The 18027-nt window shown below is 41.2% G+C and overlaps 1 protein-coding gene across 1 annotated transcript in view; it reads right to left on the bottom strand.

Annotated features, from left to right (window-relative positions):
• The window catches only part of TGFBR3 (transforming growth factor beta receptor 3), a 2354992-nt gene that overhangs the window by 596104 nt on the left and 1740861 nt on the right, over positions 1-18027 (bottom strand). Inside the window, exon 9 of the mRNA XM_044085660.1 lies at positions 16007-16317. Coding sequence (XP_043941595.1) covers positions 16007-16317 — 311 coding nt within the window. The remainder of the gene's footprint in view (positions 1-16006; positions 16318-18027) is intronic.

Below are 18027 nucleotides of genomic sequence, written 5' to 3'. Positions count from 1 at the left end.
GCGGAACTCCGGTCCGCTAATGATTGGCAGTAGATTTTTACATGCCGAGTTGCCGGCCCTGACTCACAACCTTCAACGAAGGTACGCGCATTTACACATGTCTCCACACAGAAGACGCTCTAGCTGGGAATCGAACAGGGCAAAGTCTTACTGTGTTTAAAAGGTGGGGTAGTAGCAACATTCATAAAAGCAGAACTGAACAAAACATATTCAACCTATACTTTAAACAGACAACAGCAAAGGAAGAGTGCCAGCTATACTCAGGCCCATTTTTAAATTATTACATTTGCAGCTCCTTTCTGTATGTCCCAACAGTCATACATGTTAATACAAAATGTATTATCAAGCAGTGTCTTACTCATTTACTTAGCAGACAAAATTCAGCATTTGGCACATGCAGATATATGAAAATTAAACACACACACACACACACACACACACACACACACACACACACACACACACACACACAAGTGCATGTCTACACATGCCGTTTGTTTAAAGATGGGGTAGTACCAACATTTTGTAAGTGCAGAATTGCAAAAAACATATTTAACTGCCATGATATGGTTAGCTTAACAGTCAGAATCAAAGAAAATGCCCCAGCTACACTTTCATCCATATTTTATTAGCTACTTTTTATGTTTTCAAGCAACACTACATCAGACTGACAGGAAGAATCTAAAGACTCCTAATTTATTTATTTACATTTGTTAACCAGACAGATCTTCCTGGGCATATGACACTTAATCAATTGAGATCTAAGATGGTATTTTTACTGACCAGGGAGAATCTGGCAATGATGCCAGGGGCAGCTCCACTACTATTCTTCAAGTGAAAGTATCCATCTGAAATGCCACTGCTTTGGCAGATGTGATGACTATTTATTATCTCCCACAAAGGACAGGGCCTCATGATTCAAGCATCCCTCTTATACTGCGCAGCAATATCAGTATGGCAGTTTGTTTGGGTCTTTCAGCTTTTCCCAGTTAGGGGTCGCCACAGCGGAACTCAGGTCTGCTAATGATTGGCAGTAGATTTTTACGTGCTGGATTGCCGAGCCTAACACACAACCTTCAATGAAGGAATGCCCATTCACGCATGTCGACACACAGAAGACGCTCTAATTGAGAATCGAATGGGCAATGTCTAACTGTGAGGCGACAATGCTACAGCAGCACCACCACCGCAGTAATATCACAAAACCAAATTCCTGGTGTTGTGATAACAACCACAGCTTTCTGATGTTGCCATCAAAGGCAAACATGTCAACTACTGCAGCACTTTATAGCACAGCATTCAACAGAGGGAAAACATGTAAATACTGGTCTACTGTTTTGCTATTACTTTGGGTGAATAATGCAGGCATGTAAAGTACAGTTTTGTACCTACCATAAATGTAGATGTTTGAGTGTTCACACTGCTGCAGTCATTACACTTGGGTTATTATCCTGCCGTCAGGTGGTCCCGCAGTCGGCCAGAGTTCCAAAGTCCCAGTCCAGCGTCGGTTGCTGTCGCCTCTTCCCTGACGTCAGTGCGCCAGGGGTATATAAGATGCATCCAATGCCATTTTCTTCAGTTTTTCTTGCCCCAGATGTCAGGTGCCCCCAAGGAGGTAGGCAATACATATTGCTAATAAAAAATATACATATAAAATAAAAAAACAATACCTTCAGTTACAAGCAAATACACCACAAAGGTTGTATAGGATAGAAAGGTATAGATAAGTCCAGCTAGGAGGGAGGGTAACCTGGACTGCAGCAGTGTGAACACTTGAACATCTACATTTGTAGTAGGTACAAAACTGTACTATGTTCATCGTGTTACACTGCTGCAGTCATTACACTTGGGTAGAATCCCAAAGCTAAGGTTGGGTGGCTGGTCTATAAAGAGTTAGGATTGGCTATGAGGCCCTGCAGAACTGCAGTGGCAAATCCTGCTCTGGATTTAGAGTAAAGAGGCAGGTGGCAATGCTTGGTAAAGGTGTGCACTGAACTCCAAGTTGCAGCCTCCAAAATTTACTTGGTAGGTACTCCTCTGAGAAAGGCTGTTGAAGTGGCTGTTGCCCTGGTGGAATGTGGCCTAATGTTATTTGGGACTGATTTTCCATGCTGTGTGTTGCAGTAACAAATACAGTGTCCTATCCATTTGGATATAGTCTGTTTTGAGATAGCCTTGCCCTGTGATCCTGCAGCATATGCTACAAACAGTTGCTCAGTTTTCCTGAAAGCTTCTGTTTTGTCCAAGTAGAAGCGTAGCTGCCTGTGTATGTCCAAAGAATGCAGAAGTTTCTCCCCTTTATTCTGGGGGTTTGGATAAAAAGTTGGCAAATGGATGGTTTGGTTAAGAGCCACACTAGATATCACCTTTGGCATAAAGGTAGGGTTTGTCCTTAAGGAAACCCTGTCCTGATGAAAAATTATAAAAGGTTCCACCGCCATTAATGGCTGTAGCTCTGAGACTCTTTGTGCTGAAGTTACTGCCAGGAGCAGGGCTGTTTTCCATGCTAAAAATTTTAGATCGGCTGTATTGGCTGGCTCAAAAGGTAGTAGGGTCAGTTTTTCCAAAACTAAATTGAGGTCCCAAGTTGGTGTTGGTGCTCTCCGGGGCGATCTTATGTTTTTAGCCCCTCTGAGGTACTGCTTTAGCAAGGGATGAGAGAATAAAGGAGGATCCGTGTTGTAATGTGCTGAAATGGCAGAGGCGTGGATCGTAATTGATGAGAAGGATAGGCCTCTGTCCAGCAACTCAGTTAAGTATTGTAAAATCTGAGGAATGTTTGGAACAAGAGGGTCAAGGCTTTGAGCCTGGTTCGAGGCGCAGAATCTCTTCCATTTTTCTGAGTAAGATTTCCTGGTGCTAGGCCTCCTGGCCTCCAAAATGACATCCATAACAGCTTTAGAGAGAGGTGTTGCCTGTTTGACTAATGTATCTGCCATGCAGCCAGGTATAGGGTTTTGAGCTGACCGTGCAGGATCTGATTGTTTTGTTGAGTCAGAAGGTGTGGAATTTGAGGCAAAATCCATGGTGGGCCTTGAGCCAAGTTCCTTAAGATAGGGTACCAGTGCTGGCATGGTTTTTCTTGTCTGGCTTTTAGGAGTACCTTTGAAAGGAGAGGCAGTGGCGGGAAGGCATAAACTTTTAGGTTTTTCCAGCTGAACAAGAGAGCATCCACTTTCCATGCTTGTTTGTGATAAGTCCTTGTGCAAATTTTTTGTAGTTGGCAATTCAGTGGGGAGGCAAAAAGATCTATGTCTGGGCATCCCCATTTTTGCGTTAACATGCTGAAGATTTGTGGATTAAATTTCCATTCATGATGGTCCATGATATTTCTGCTTAGATCGTCTGCCAGAGTATTTTCTTTCCTGCAGGAATTGTGCTTGCAGGTAAACTTGATACGTTAGAGCTGTGTTCCACAAGGTCATGGCTTGCCTGCATAGGGGATAAGAATGAGTGCCCCCTTGCTTGTTTATGTACCACATTACTGTGGTGTTGTCTGTCTTTAGTAATAATTGTCCTGGATGCAGAAGGTCCTTGAAAGCTGTTAGGGCATTTTGAACAGCCAACATCTCTTTTTGATTGATGTGATTGATGTGAAGATGCATTTGGTCTGTGGTCCACTTGCTCTGAATGCATTTTCCTGCCATGTGTGCTCCCCAGGCGTAATCTGAGGCATCTGTTGTTAGAGTTTGCCTGGCTGTGGGTTGGGTAAAAGGCTGACTCTTGTTTAGGTGATATGCCTGTGCCCACCATCGAAACTCCTGTTGTAGGCAGGGAATCATTGGTACTACTGCTTCTAAACTGTGAGAGTGTTGAGTCCAAACACTTTTTAGGTACCATTGTAATTTCCTCATATGCAGTCTGGCATATGGTATTAGTAGTATGCAGGATGCCATGAATCCCAGGGCCTGCAGAATTTTTCTTGCAGGGAGATGGGACTTTTTTGCCAGTAATTGAAAATATTGAGTTAGTTGAACTTGTTTGTCTGGCGTGAGGTAAGCCATCTGGGCTGTTGTATTTAAGCTGGCACCCAGGAATACAATCTGTTGCGAGGGCACTAGTTTTGACTTCTTTTCATTTACAGTGTACCCTAGACAAATTAGCAACCTTTTTACAAACACCAGATGCTGTAGAAGAATGTCCTTTGTCTCTGCTTGAACGAGGCAGTCGTCCAGGTATGGATATATTTGAATTCCTTTTTGTCTGCAAAATGCAATTACTGCTGCCAGGCACTTTGTGAAGATCCTGGGTGCAGTACATAAGCCAAAGGGCAGTGCAGAGAATTGGTAGTGCATTGTACCAGCTTTGACTCTGAGGTATCTTCTGCAATTTTGTCTGATAGGGACATGCAGGTATGCCTCTTTGAGGTCCAGAGTAACAAGCCAAGCCTTCTTGCCCAGCATGGGTAGAAGCTGCTGTAAGGTCAACATTTTGAATTTCGGAATATCCAGGTAAGTATTCAGAATTGAAAGGTCTAGTATGGGCCTCCAGGCCTTGTCCTTTCTGGGGACCAGGAAGAGTCTTGAGTAAAATCCTTGTCCTTGTTCCTGTTGTGGTACTTTTTGAATAGCTCTCATGTCCATGAAGGCTGAAATTTGTTTTTGTGCCTTTGCCCATTGATTTTCTGTCAGGTCTCGCATTCCTTTTAGCCTTGGTAAAGTATGAAAGTGGAACCTGTAACCTTGAGACACAATATTCAGAACCCATTTGTCTTGGGTGATTGTTTGCCAGTTTTGAGAAAAAAGTGCTAGTTTTCCCCGTAAGGGGGCTTCCAAAAGGGATGTGCTTGGCGTACGAAGGGGAAAGCCATTGTGACCGTTTCCTGTAAGGTTGAGACTCATCCTCACCTCCTTTTGGGGTTTGAGGTGCCCCACTGTCATTGTCTGTTTGAGCCTTGGGGTTGAGATCTGCCTCTTGGGCGTCTGTATCTGCCTCTCTGTGGCCTGTCTGACACTGGAAAGGACCAATTCTTTGTTGGCCAATTTCTGCTAAACCGAGGTGGCTGTACCTGTAAGAAATCCTTGACTGTTTGCATAGATTTAGCTTTATCCTCCATTTTCTTTAACACCTCTTCTGCCTTAACACAAAACACGGTATCATGCTGTAAAGGAGCATCCAATAACTTTGCCTTAACATGATCAGGTAAACTCTGTTCTTTTAACCTTTTAACCAAGCATGTCTTCGAATCATAGAACCTGTAACTGCAGCTCTACAAGAGGCCTCTAAAGAATCAAAACCACATTGCAGAGTATGTTTTCCCACCTGTTCAACTGCATGCAATAAATTCTGCATTTCTTTACAATCAGGAGCTTCTGAGCTTGCAAGCATTTTATGTTTTAACTGAGCCATTAAATACTGTTGGTACTTAAGCATGTGGAACGGGCAATTTAAAGCTCTTACTGCTAAAGTTGCAGAAGTGTATACTTTCTTCCCCCATCTATCCAAAGCTCTGGAATCTCTGTCAGAGGGTACTGGATTTTTTGCAATGGAAGCCTTAACCCCTTTTGGACCCTGGGAAATAGTTTCTGGATCAGCAGAAGGGTTTTTGTATAGAAACTTGTGAGAGTCAGGGACTCTATAATACTGATCTGGCTTGGCTGGAGCAGGGGGCAAAGAATCAGGAGATAAGCTGGATTCAGAGAACACATCATCCACAATATCTAGCACAGGCAGAATAGCAGGGGCCTGTGCTGAGGCAATAAAAGGAAATCCCTGTGCCTTTTCTTGGATTCTGAGTAATCCTGACTTTCCCAATGGAAATGCTCCCTCATGGTATGTAAATTTTCCCCAAAAGAATAATCCTCAGGAAGAGAGTCTGAAGGGATAGATTCTTCAGCATCAGAGTCCTCAAAGGGGGGTAGAGAGTATCCCTGGTCTGAAGAGGAATCAGAGGAAATGGAAACCTGATCAGAGGAATCATAGTCTGTATCCTGCCTAGGCCTTTTCTAAGGAGGGGGATGGGAACCCCTGATTAGAGTAATGAGGTCTTCGGCCATTTTAAGCATCTGTTTCTTAGGCATGGAGGACTGTCCAGGAGAATGCTGTACTTGTTTCTTTGCCTTTAATGGTACCTTTGTCTTGACTGTTGTTTTAATGGTAAGTTGTGAAGGTCTGAAAACACCCTCAGAAGCTGATGCCTGCTCAGCGGCTCCAGACCCATCTGAGGGATTTGTTTCTGTAGGCCCAATACCTTGAGTTTCCAGAGGCCTAGTTGTCTCCACGTGGGAGTCGGAAGCGGCGTGTGGCTCTGAGGTAGTGGGTGTCAGGGGCTGCGAAAGCGCCTCACTGAGAACCGGCGAACTGGCGACTGGCCTACAAGAAGTTTCGCTGTCGGTTTTGGACCTCAGATGCCTGTCTTTATCCTTGTCTTTGCATTTTTTCGGTATTGAGGTCGTCGGGTGATTCGACGGCATAGTATAATTGAACCCTCGGCCAAAGTAGTGCAAACCAAAATCGAAAGTCTTTTTATAGTGTGTTTGTTAAATCTAGCACAAAACCGACAACTAGTAACATTGTGATCAGGGCCTAGGCATGGAATACAGTAAGAGTGGAAGTCCTTATGAGGTATTTGCTTCCCACAAGAAATACAATTATTAACTTTTTCTGACATCGGTCTGAGGCAAGAAAAAAGTTTCCCCAACGGGGTACTTAGCTTTATTGAAGACTTTGGATCTGAAATTCGACTTTGAAAATCTCAGGAGTCGGCCGACCGGCACTTGTGAACTGCTTCTGCTTCGGGCACCGCACGGCAAGAAAGACTGAAGAAAATGGCGTCGGATGCATCTTGTATACCCCTGGCACACTGACGTCAGGGAAGAGGCGACAGCAACTGATGCCAGACCGGGACTTTGGAACTCTGGCCGACTGCGGGACCGCCTGACAGCAGGATAATAACCCAAGTGTAATGACTGCAGCAGTGTAACACGATGAACATCATGACAAATGTAGTTCATGAAGAAAGGGTTGTTGCAAATCAAGCCAAGACTGATAAAGTTCTTTTAGCAAGACAGAAAGTTATATGCAGCATGAATAATAGTTTATTGTAAATTGCAGTTAGTCTTTCATGCACCTGAGCTACTAAATGAGCTTGGGTCACCTGTGCTGTAGTCAGTATTTATCTATTTATTGCTTTTGTTTACTGGGAAAATCTGACTGGGCAAAGGTCCATTTTCAGTGGGGGCCCAAGGAGAAATGTTCCACTTTACAGAATGACTAGAAGGTAGCTATACAAGATTTATATAATAAATGTACATACATACATGCTTAGAACAGTAATAACATGACAGTTAATAAAAATAATAAATGTACGTACATAGAATAGTAAATGAACACACACAGAACAGCAATGATATGACAATTAATGAACACACAACAGTTAAAACAAGAATACATTAAAATATTAGTTAATATCAAGCTTATAAGAATCTAGCTATTTTCAGATAGAAGCAACTATAAATAGATACTGAGTTTTAGAGTACATATGAGAATTCTTGCCTTACCAAACTGCAGAGGATTTAGTGGTGGAGTAAGCTGCAGAGAATTTTTGTATAGTAATGCAGCTACTTGTCTGAACCATGCTGAACTAAGGTGGGCTATCAGTTACAACTCTGAGCTGAGATACCAGATGACTAGAGACTTCTGAGCTTCTCAAAAAACATAACTTGCCTGCTTTTTTGCTTGATTATACTATTTACTGCACTTTTTATTGTGTTCTGCTTATTTAATACTGTATTTTAATACTGCAAATTAAACTGCACTGCTGTACTGCATTCGTGTGTCTTACTGTGCCTGTTAAATCATATTTTGTTGCTGTTTTCACTCTTTGCAAAGCTTTTTTTTGCTATTTTCACTGATTGCAAAGTAATTGTTACTACTTTTCACTGTTTGCAAAGCATCTGTTTCTGTTTTTCTGCCAAACAGCATTTTAAACTGATTTGTTTGCTGTTTAAAACATTCTTTAGTGTCTTCTTGTAGTTTTTCTGCTGTTTAAAACATTTTTTTAGCGTATCCTGCCTAAATTATTGTAGCTAGTAACTGGAGCATAGTCCAGACACAGGTGTGTTTGTAGTGGCTGTTGCATTTAAGCACATTTTCCAAGACATCTTTGACTGGAAGAGGCCCTTCTGCACCCTTGTGAGAAAAGTGTGCTGACTGGAACCTGTCTGCTGAAGGGTAAGTGGTCTAAGGCTAGCAGTAAGCACCCTCATTGGTGGTTTCGAGTTTTTTTTTTTTTAAGATGTTTTTAAGTTTTTGGCTCCTGGTATTTAAGCCCTGTACTTGAGTGGGTTTATGCCACTTTGCATGCCACACAGCACCGGACAGATAACTTCATCAATTTTTTCCTTAGCTACAGCTGTAGTATATTAGTGTAGTCCTCATCTTTAGTACATTTCCGGTCTAAGAAGTATTGCTAGTGGGCTGTGACCTATTAAATGACTGGTCAAAAACCCAGTCAGAAATACCCATCTACACAGCACCTCCTAGATCAATCCCAACACCACTCCCTTTGGGATAACAGTTCTTCAAACTTAGCATTATGGATGGTTGGACTACCCCCGTTTCTCCTGCCAGCCTTATTTGGGTATACTGATGCAATGTAGCAACTGCCTCATGTACACTGACAACCCTCTACTAATAACTCACTACAGCACAGAATGTGAGAGATGTATCTACACCAAGAATATTGAATCCCTGCTCTCTAGCGGTCAAAACAGTAACACTGAAGAGGTTGTCAACTTACCCACTACTACTCATGCATATAGTACCATTACTCATACATACAGTACACATCTGACACATAAATCAACATATGTGGAGGTTCTCTCAAAAAAAATTTACCAAAACACAAGACTGCTACAACCAACACAGTTCCCACAGCACCAAAGACACATAGCAACACCAGTGTTTCACCTACCAAGTCTTAAGGCATAACACTCATAAACCAAATATTCTTCTCATTGGAAACTCCATAGTAAGACACACAGATGTCCCACTCACCAGGTTAGATAAGGAGAAAGTCACGATCAGCTGCCTATCCAGTCCCAGGATTCATCAAATCACTCATGCACTCATGTCTCTCAGCAACAATTATCATTATGACTCTGTCATAGCTCATGCTGGAGTGAACGACATGAGACATACCTCACTGGACTATATAATCTCTCTGAGTATGTGTCCCAGGCAGGTATGTCCCTAGCCTTGGGCAGCATATTATCCTCACCTAGAATGATGCCACAGTACAAGCAAAAAAATTATCAATTTCAATAATTGGCTTAGTTTTTGGTGTCATTCAAAGGGGATACAGTTTCTGTCAGCCTGGGATGACATGGTCGACAAAACTCGCTGCTTTGCCAAAGACAGTTTGTGCCTGATACCACTAGGCTTTTGGCTGCTGGCAAAGGCTCTTGCCTCCCCACAGTGCCTTTTATAGGCAAGGTCTGAAACACAAAATTTCTGATGTGAAAATTGCCAGTCATAACAAAATAAAGATTATGCTGGTAAACACTAGGAGCTTAAACCAAAAACTGCACATTGTGGAAGTACTCCTATCACTGAAGGATGCAGATGTCTGTGTAGTCGCAGAAACCTGATTCAAGGCCTCAGAATACTCTAGCCTTGCAAGGCTACAATGCCTTCCACACCTTCAGACTGCAAAACAAAAGAGTGAAAACCAAAGAAGGCTGTGTTTCTATCTATATTAGAGATAAATTCACATCCCAACTACTTAAACAGGACAACTCCATGGAGTTACTCCAAGTACAGATTACTATAGGTAAGACCCCCATTCAAGTCACAGCTAGTTATATATCCCCCTCCATGGATCATGATGTGCATGAGGCCTACTTGACCAGACTGGAGTCAATCCTGGTCATGGGGCACTTCAATTATCCCACCATCAACTGGGAAACTTACTCTAGCCCTAACTTACTAGCACATTAAGTTCCTTGACATTGTTAACTCAAATGCCCTGGAACAAATTGTTCAAACCCCAACAAGAGGAACAAACATACTAGATCTGGTCCTCACTAACATGACAAACAGATGCACCACCGCAACTATCGGAACCTCATTAGTTAAATCTAACCACAAATCAGTTTCCCTCGCACTGGCACTAACACCAGAACTCACAAAGGGTGAAGTCAGACTAAAAAATTCACCAAGGCAAACTATACCCTCCTAGGGGAAGGTATAAATGCATTCAAGCCCCACCCTCAGCTGGAAGTGGTAACTTCACCAAAGCTTACACTAAAGCCCTGTAACAATCACTTGTATAAATGTATATACTCGGCTGTTCCAGAGAGAATCAAAGACAGAGCCCCAAGTAAAAACAAGCCGCCCTGGTGGATATCCAGCATCAAGAAACTTTACAACAAACACAAAAAGTTGCTGCCTAAGAAAACTGAGGCAAGGCTCCAAAAATTGAAAAGCACCCTCCTCAGCCTCAACAGGCAAGTAAGACAACATTTCAAATCCTCTAATGGTAACTTTGACATAAACTCAGCAATCACAGTCAAGGATAACCATAAGGCCTTTTACACCTACGTGCGCATCCTAAAAGGTAGAACCCAAGCATGTGCCAAACTAGTGACTGATGGTATCACACGCACTGATGCTGCAGAGATAGCAAACCAAACTTATCACAAACCTTGTCCCAAACCCCTCTCTCACCCTACATATCTGAAGAGCAGGTCATTAAGGCCTTGTCTAATGCAAAAAAAAACACAGCCTCTATGGGACCAGACAACATCCCAGGCTGTCTTTTAAACAAATTAAAACAAGAACTAGCATCACCATTAAGTACCCTGTTCAATCATAGTCTAACCACAGGCTATATTCCTGTGGAATGGAGAAGAGCAACAGTTGTTCCCCTCCACAAAGATGGCTTAGCAACAGACCCAGGGAATTAAAGACTCATAAGTCTGACCAGCATCATCTGTAGGGCCACAGAATGCATCATCATGATAAATAAAGACATAGGTGACCACCAAACCCTGGATACAACCCAATATGGCTTCATCAAGGGCAGATCCTGCTCATTAAACCTGGTGGATTTCTTCGAAAATGTGACCAGGGTCATTGATGATAGCAAATCACAAATCTGTGCATACAGCATACCTTGAATTGGCCAAGGTCCTCAACACAATCCCATACTCAGGCATTACCGATAAACTTAGCAAACTGAATGTAAACTCTATTGTTGTAAGATGGGTGGCCAACTGACTCACAAACTGGTCACACACTATCAAAGTGGGTGACTCCACATCAACCAGCAGATCTGTCCCCAGTGGGGTGCCACAAGAGCCAGTGCTGGGTCCCCTACTGTATGCTATATACCTCTCAGAAGTTTAGGCCAAAACTAAGGGGTTGTGGCTGACCATGTTTGTGGGCGACTGCAAACTGGGTGCAATTATCGAATCCCCAAATGATGTCAGTATACTTCAGGAGGCTCTTACTCAGACCAATGACTGGTGTCTTAGTCACGGTCTCAAACTAAATGCAAAGAAATGCATCATCATTCCGTTCAGTAAAAACAATGTCCTTCTACACTATCAAATTAACAACAATACCCTATGTACCTACAAAGTGGTAAGGTATCTAGGATCACAAGTAACTGCAACCTTAACTTTGACCATCATGTGTCTACTGTAGTACGGAAGGTTTTACATAGCACACTGGATTAGCAAAGGCATCGCCTCTAGAGCAAAGGAGGTTGTAACCCCCCCCTATACTCGTCATTAATCAGGTCCATAATTGAGTATAATGCCCCTTTTGTAATGTACCGTACAAAGCACCTGCAGCAACTGGAGAGACCATGGAGGTTTCTAAAAAGAAGATCAAGGGAATCTACCACATGTCTTACACAGACTGACTAAAGTCCCTGTCACTATACTCAGTACTGTACAGACTTCTTAGGGGAGATTTATGCCTGGCTTACACAGCAATACCTGACCCAAACTTAATGAATTTGCTGTACATCCGTAACTCAAACAGGACTACAGCTACCCATTCCAGGGACCTAAATATGGCTTTGAACTTGAATAGGATGTGCTAGAGGGACAGATTTGTCTCCCAAAAACTGTTGTGTCTTTGGAATAGACTGCCAATTCATGTGAAGCAAAGAACCTCTATGACACTGTTCAAAAGGAACCTGGATGAGTGGATGGGGCAACATACATTCTTAGCAGGGATAGTGCGCACAACCCTCCCAGACATGGGCAGTCATAACTAAATATAAATTGGTATGAAGTAGCTAGGCTTGAAATGACCTCTGGGTCAATGGCCTAGTAACCTCCTGTGATCCTATCATCCTATGATCCATTGTCCCTTTTATTTTGTCTCTCTGTTTTTAGTCTATTATAGCTTGGAGGCAGAATTTCATTATCTTTTGTTTCTTTTATCAGCAAGGTTTCACTTAGTACTACTATATTTGGAGCATGTGGGTTAAATCAGGCATGGAACTGTGGTATTTTGTTACATATGCTTCTAATGTTTATAGGTGTAATGCTATGGGAAGAACAAGGAGTGTCAAGTTGTAGTGGAGAGGTGTGGTTTGTGGAGGTTGTAGACTTAAAGGTTTGTGATGATGTAGCTGGTCCAGGGTTTGGATGAATGTTGCCACTGAGTTTTAGTTTGGGGGAGATATGTTGAATGTAGGATAAGCATTTCATTTTAATTTTTAATTTTAGCTTATGCATTATGGGGTTGCCTAAGTGTAGGTTGTGTTGGAAAAAGTCTGTGGTATTGGGAGAGTATAAGGTGAATGTCATCTTGGGTAATTTAAGGGTTGAGTATGCTGCAGCATGTTGGATAGTACAACTAGGATAATGGTGATTGGTTGTGTGGAAATGTGAAGGTAAAGTTGTTAAGTGGGTAAGTAGCAGGAGAAGTAAGAGAGTCAGCAAGGAGACTGGTATTATGGTGGTCAGTTGTAGGATGATATTTTGACAAGGCTAGGGATAGAGGAGGGAGTGGAAAAAGAGGGGTGATGTTTTGTAATAGGAAACAATATGGCATTGAGGTGGTAAGCAAGAGGGAAGGAAATATGTTATGATATACAGGACAGAAGGGATACAGGACAAAAGGGAGAAATAAAGAGTGGAGGGAGTACTGAATGGGATATGGGAGGGACTAAATAGTTGTTGTTGTGTCTTTCGGCTTTTCCCGGTTAGGGGTCGCCACAGCGGAACTCTGGTCCGCTAATGATTGGCAATAGATTTTTACGTGCCGAGTTGCCAGCCCTGACACACAACCTTCAACGAAGGTACGCCCATTAACGCATGTCGCCACGCAGAAGACGCTCTAGCTGAGAATCGTACTGTGAGGCGACAATGTTTGCATATGCTATAGACAAGGATTGGTTGAGTTTTGTGATGGGTGAAAAGGGAGTAGTTTAAATTTAAAGTAAGTAGGTTGGGTAGGAATAGGGGTTAGGGTTGGAGAGCGAATCTCTCAACACCATGGATATGGTTGAGCAGCTTTCTTTTTGATGCAGATTTTAAAGATTGGTACAGTGCAGTTCAAATCAGCACAATATATCTTTAAATAGAACTGCCTTCAAATTCTTAAACTTCTCATGTTGCCTTTTTATTAGGATGAATGCCTATTAGCAGGTAGCAACCAACCAGGGCCATCTTCTTCTTCTTTTTTTTTTTTTTTTTTGCTTTTCCTTATATTTTCCTCACACAGAAAATACTGCTAATCAAGGCATTGGTTCCTTTTTCACAAAGCTGTAGTTCTGGAGAGTTCTACTTTATAAAATTGCTCTCTCCACATTCTGTAAACAAACTGTAACTTAGTCCTCTATTCCAGACAGGTACTGAGCTAGAATAAGAAGTACCTAGGGGATTGTCAATTTCTCCCTGAATTCAGTTGCACGGATGCTTTCCTATAGTTAAACAGGTGAAGGTTAAACATTTCAGGTGGGAGTAATTCATCTGTACAAAATTATATTTCTGGATTTCAGGCCAAGTTACATCACAGTCTTCATATCCAGGAACTATACATTTCATTAATTCCTTTTGTGACACATGGCTGGTTCCCACTTTACCCAAACTACCTCCACTTTTAGAACAACAAAAATGTAAAAGTTCAGTGGGAGCTGCCAGAACCACTAACTAATAATCAATGGTACAAAAAGCATCACTAGGGCATGGAGAGAGCCAATCCTGATAACTCTTTAATGCAATACCGGCTTTTAAAAGTCGATACTGCATCTGTGGTCAAATCTAAGCAATGTAACACTCAATGTATGGTCTAAACTGTAGCAAACAATTTGCTACAATTTAAGAGTAATTTTTTTTTTTAAACTAAAACCTGCGCACTGTAGCATTCCATGCAGCCAGGCAGGGTATAAACTATAGCAACTATTTGCTACATTTGTAGCAAGCACTTTGCTACAGTTTAAACAGAAAAAGTTGAAAAAAGGATCTAAATTCAGGCAGGATATAAGCTACAGCAACTGTTTGCTACATCTGTGGCACCAGTTTGCAAAGGTTTAAAAACATTTTTTTTTTTTTTTTTTAACAAACACCTGAGTGCAGACTCCCTCTGTGCAGGCAGGTGTAAAACTATAGCAAATAGGTTGCTACATTTTAAAAGAAGAAATTATTTTTTTTAACTAAAACATGTTAAAGGATGGTTGGGACAGGAGGGGGTTGTGTCATGCATCTGGTCACCTGGTTGGTCAGCCAGTAGAAGGAATATCTGTGATTTTTTTTCTTTTTTACTTTTTGCTGGGTGGGAGTGTAGGTGAAAGTATAATAAGCCAGTCAGTTACTGCTCATTTTGCTCTTCACTTGAGCTAAGGGAATGGGTTGCTGGTTCACAGTACTGGCCCAGGGTGCTAATGGAACTTCCTACACTTCTGGAGAAAATACAGAACGAGTAGATTGGTAAGTGTGCTTCTACACTACTTTAACTATAATGGGTTAGAGCCAATCCTAATCTCGCCTTCTTGAGTGATACTGACTATATTACACTTTTGGTAAAGGATAATATAGATATCTTTAATTTTAAAAAAGTACATTACATCACATTGTACTGTAGTCCTTAATGGTAACCTTTATTTTAGTTCTGATTACCCAAACATGCTCATTTTAATACCTTGCCCATACATAGTTGTGCAGATTATTTAGAACCATCTGCTGCTCAATGCCTTCACGTTTGCCAAGAAAAAGACTTCTGTAATCAAAGCTGTGAATATCATTTATGTGATGCAATGCATTTATATTTACAAGGACAGTTGGTTAATCACAGAACCAATAATTAATTACTTCGTTTTACTTATTCACTCATTAAGTTTTAATTTCAAGACCCAGATCAAGGTGTCTGCTGAGAATAAAGGCAGGCACCATGTTCTAACTACAGGACAATTGGATTGCAATGACTATATTCTTAAACAAATTAAGCACACAGCCACATTACACACTTTACTTACATTTCTTTATTTCAGCAGCCCATTTTATAACATCTAGTAAATGTAGGTGGATAGACTCATTAACATGGCTTTGAGTTGCCGTTTTACTCTATACAAGTGTCTCCAAGTAGAACAGAAAACAGGGCTGTTGAATGAAATATACCACAGGTACAGTAACGCATCTGTCCACTATGTCCTTAATCTGTATATCAGCTACAGATATTTCTACATGGTCAAACTGGGATGCTAATGATTTGGAAGATACATCCCAGGTGCACAGACTCAACTCAAAATGTGGATGTTTTGCACATTTTACACGCATAAAAAGAATAAAAAAGAAACAAATAACTACACCTCAAAAACATCCTAGTGTCATCAGAAACCTGACACTGTGGCAACAACTTTGGTAGGTAAAGCTATCTGCACATCAGAAGCACTGAACAAATGGTCCAAATAAACCTAAGCTTTCCAACACATCACACAACTAAATGCAAAACAACGTAATCAGATAAAAAAAAAATGGGCATAACAAAAACATAATTACTCAAATACAAATAATTACAACTGAAACAAAGCATACACAGTACAAACCTGAAGGCTGCTTTTTTCAACAGTCACCAATATTTTGTAATCTTCACACTTTACTGATAAGGCCATGTTAATATTTCCCTGAGCTTCTTCCGTTTCAACAGATTTTCGGAATAGTTCTTCTATGTCAGGTCTGCGCAACCTATCCAAAGCATCTGGAGGTGGTTGAATAACATCAGTGTCTTCTTCGTATAGTTCCGGGTCCAAGGAAAATGGAAATCCAATGTCCTCACTCAAAGTAGGGATTTGGGGAGGCAGTGCACGAAAGTTTGGAAAAAGAGGAAAATCAGTAGGATCACCAGCCTCCATGGTTTCTGTAAAATGAAATATCACAAGTAAGTATGCTGAGGATTTTACAAGAGAGAAGCCACTAATAAATTGATTAACATCAACTGCTAAAAGCATACCACACTCAGAAATTATTAAAAGATATGTATTGGGGTACCATAAAATCTGTACAAATTCTGAGTGACTACCAGAGGTACTTAGATGACTTCCTAACAACAACAGAAAAACAAAAGTCACACTCAATGTCATTAGATGAAACTAAAAACAAACTGCTCACCTATAATTTCTCCCTTATTTTGAAACAGCTGCCTGTAAGGTGCAAGAGGGGTGATAACATTACTGTTTAGTTTTAAGTAAAGAGAACTATTACCTTTTATGAATGGCATGAGAGTATGATGGCTACAAGAAAATATATATTTTCTGCACTGTGATATTTTGTGAGCGATCAGTACTGGGGCGATTAGAAGGCTTAATGTGTGCCTAACTCACGCATATACTGAGTAAAGCTATACCACTCAGAAATAAACTCAAATCACAGAAAATAGAAGATGGTTTCTCAAACTCCTGTGTTATGCTGTACTATAGAAATACAGACAGAAATAAGAATGCACATTTAAGACTCCCTAACAATTTGCGTGAGGCTACATAAACATTTCTGATACAATCAATTTATTTAATTTTTCCTTATCATCATAATGACTGGATGCTGGGATGGGGAAATGAGTGCTTGTGATAACTTTACCTCCCGGATTGTGGGATGGAGAAAGGGAGTCACTCTGCTAGCATGTCCCAGCAGAAAGTGGGCACAGTATAAGGAGTGCTGAACTAAAAGGGAGGGACACAAAATCCAACGTGTATATGTCTCTGGTAGAAAAAAAATAAGAAATAGGATGACTGCTTCAATCCATGCTTACAGAGTCCTACCTCCAAGTGGCTTTCTGGGAGCATACCACTTTCTTCCCTGTCTTTTTGGATTACAGTCATCACCAAGTCAGCTAGTACATGTCAGTCAATGGGGACAAAGTCATATCTCCCAGGACAAATCCATGTTCTCAGGAGGTACAATGAAGAGCTGTCTGAAAGTCCATGGATTAAGAAGAGGGCACTAATATGCAATGGTCATGTTCATAAAATAATCTTGATGTGCAGTCATATATGGACTTCTAGGGAGTAAAAAGCACATCAAGCTGAAAAAAATGCAAAAGTGCGAAATTTCAGGAAGGAACTTCTTCACTAGCCAGTAAAATACACAGTTACCACAACATTCCATTTCAAGTACTGAGGCAAAAAAATCTGTTTTACACTTTTCCTCCAGTTCTGATCAATTACAGGCAATACCAAAAGCAGGAATGGAAAAGTAAAGATGATTCCAGTAGTACAATGCTGTCCAGCTTTTTTCCCTTGTGCTACAAATGTCAAGCTACTCCTGAAGACGTCTTCTGAAAAAAATAAATAAAAAATTCTGGCTCTGAGGTAGCAAGCATGTTTCTGCAACCTTCATTGCAAGGTCTGCTACACAGAGCTATTACTGCTGTCATTATAATTGTCAATATGGCTCCACTGTCTTTAGTGGCAATGAAAGTCTTATGAGAAGCTGGAAAGCAATGAAAAGTAAGTATCATTTGACTAACTGCAAAGGTTTAAACAAGTGTGACATCAGGAACAACTTCTTTGTCTTTGCACTTGGCTTTACTAGAGTGTTGAAACACCATTCATTCTTGATACGTACTTGCATT

Source organism: Protopterus annectens, chromosome 10.part0 (assembly GCF_019279795.1).
Source record: "Protopterus annectens isolate FY-2018-M chromosome 10.part0, PAN1.0, whole genome shotgun sequence".
Classification (NCBI taxonomy): domain Eukaryota; kingdom Metazoa; phylum Chordata; order Ceratodontiformes; family Protopteridae; genus Protopterus; species Protopterus annectens.
The sequence above is the reverse complement of the archived record's forward strand: the minus strand, read 5'-3'. Positions and strand labels throughout refer to the sequence as shown.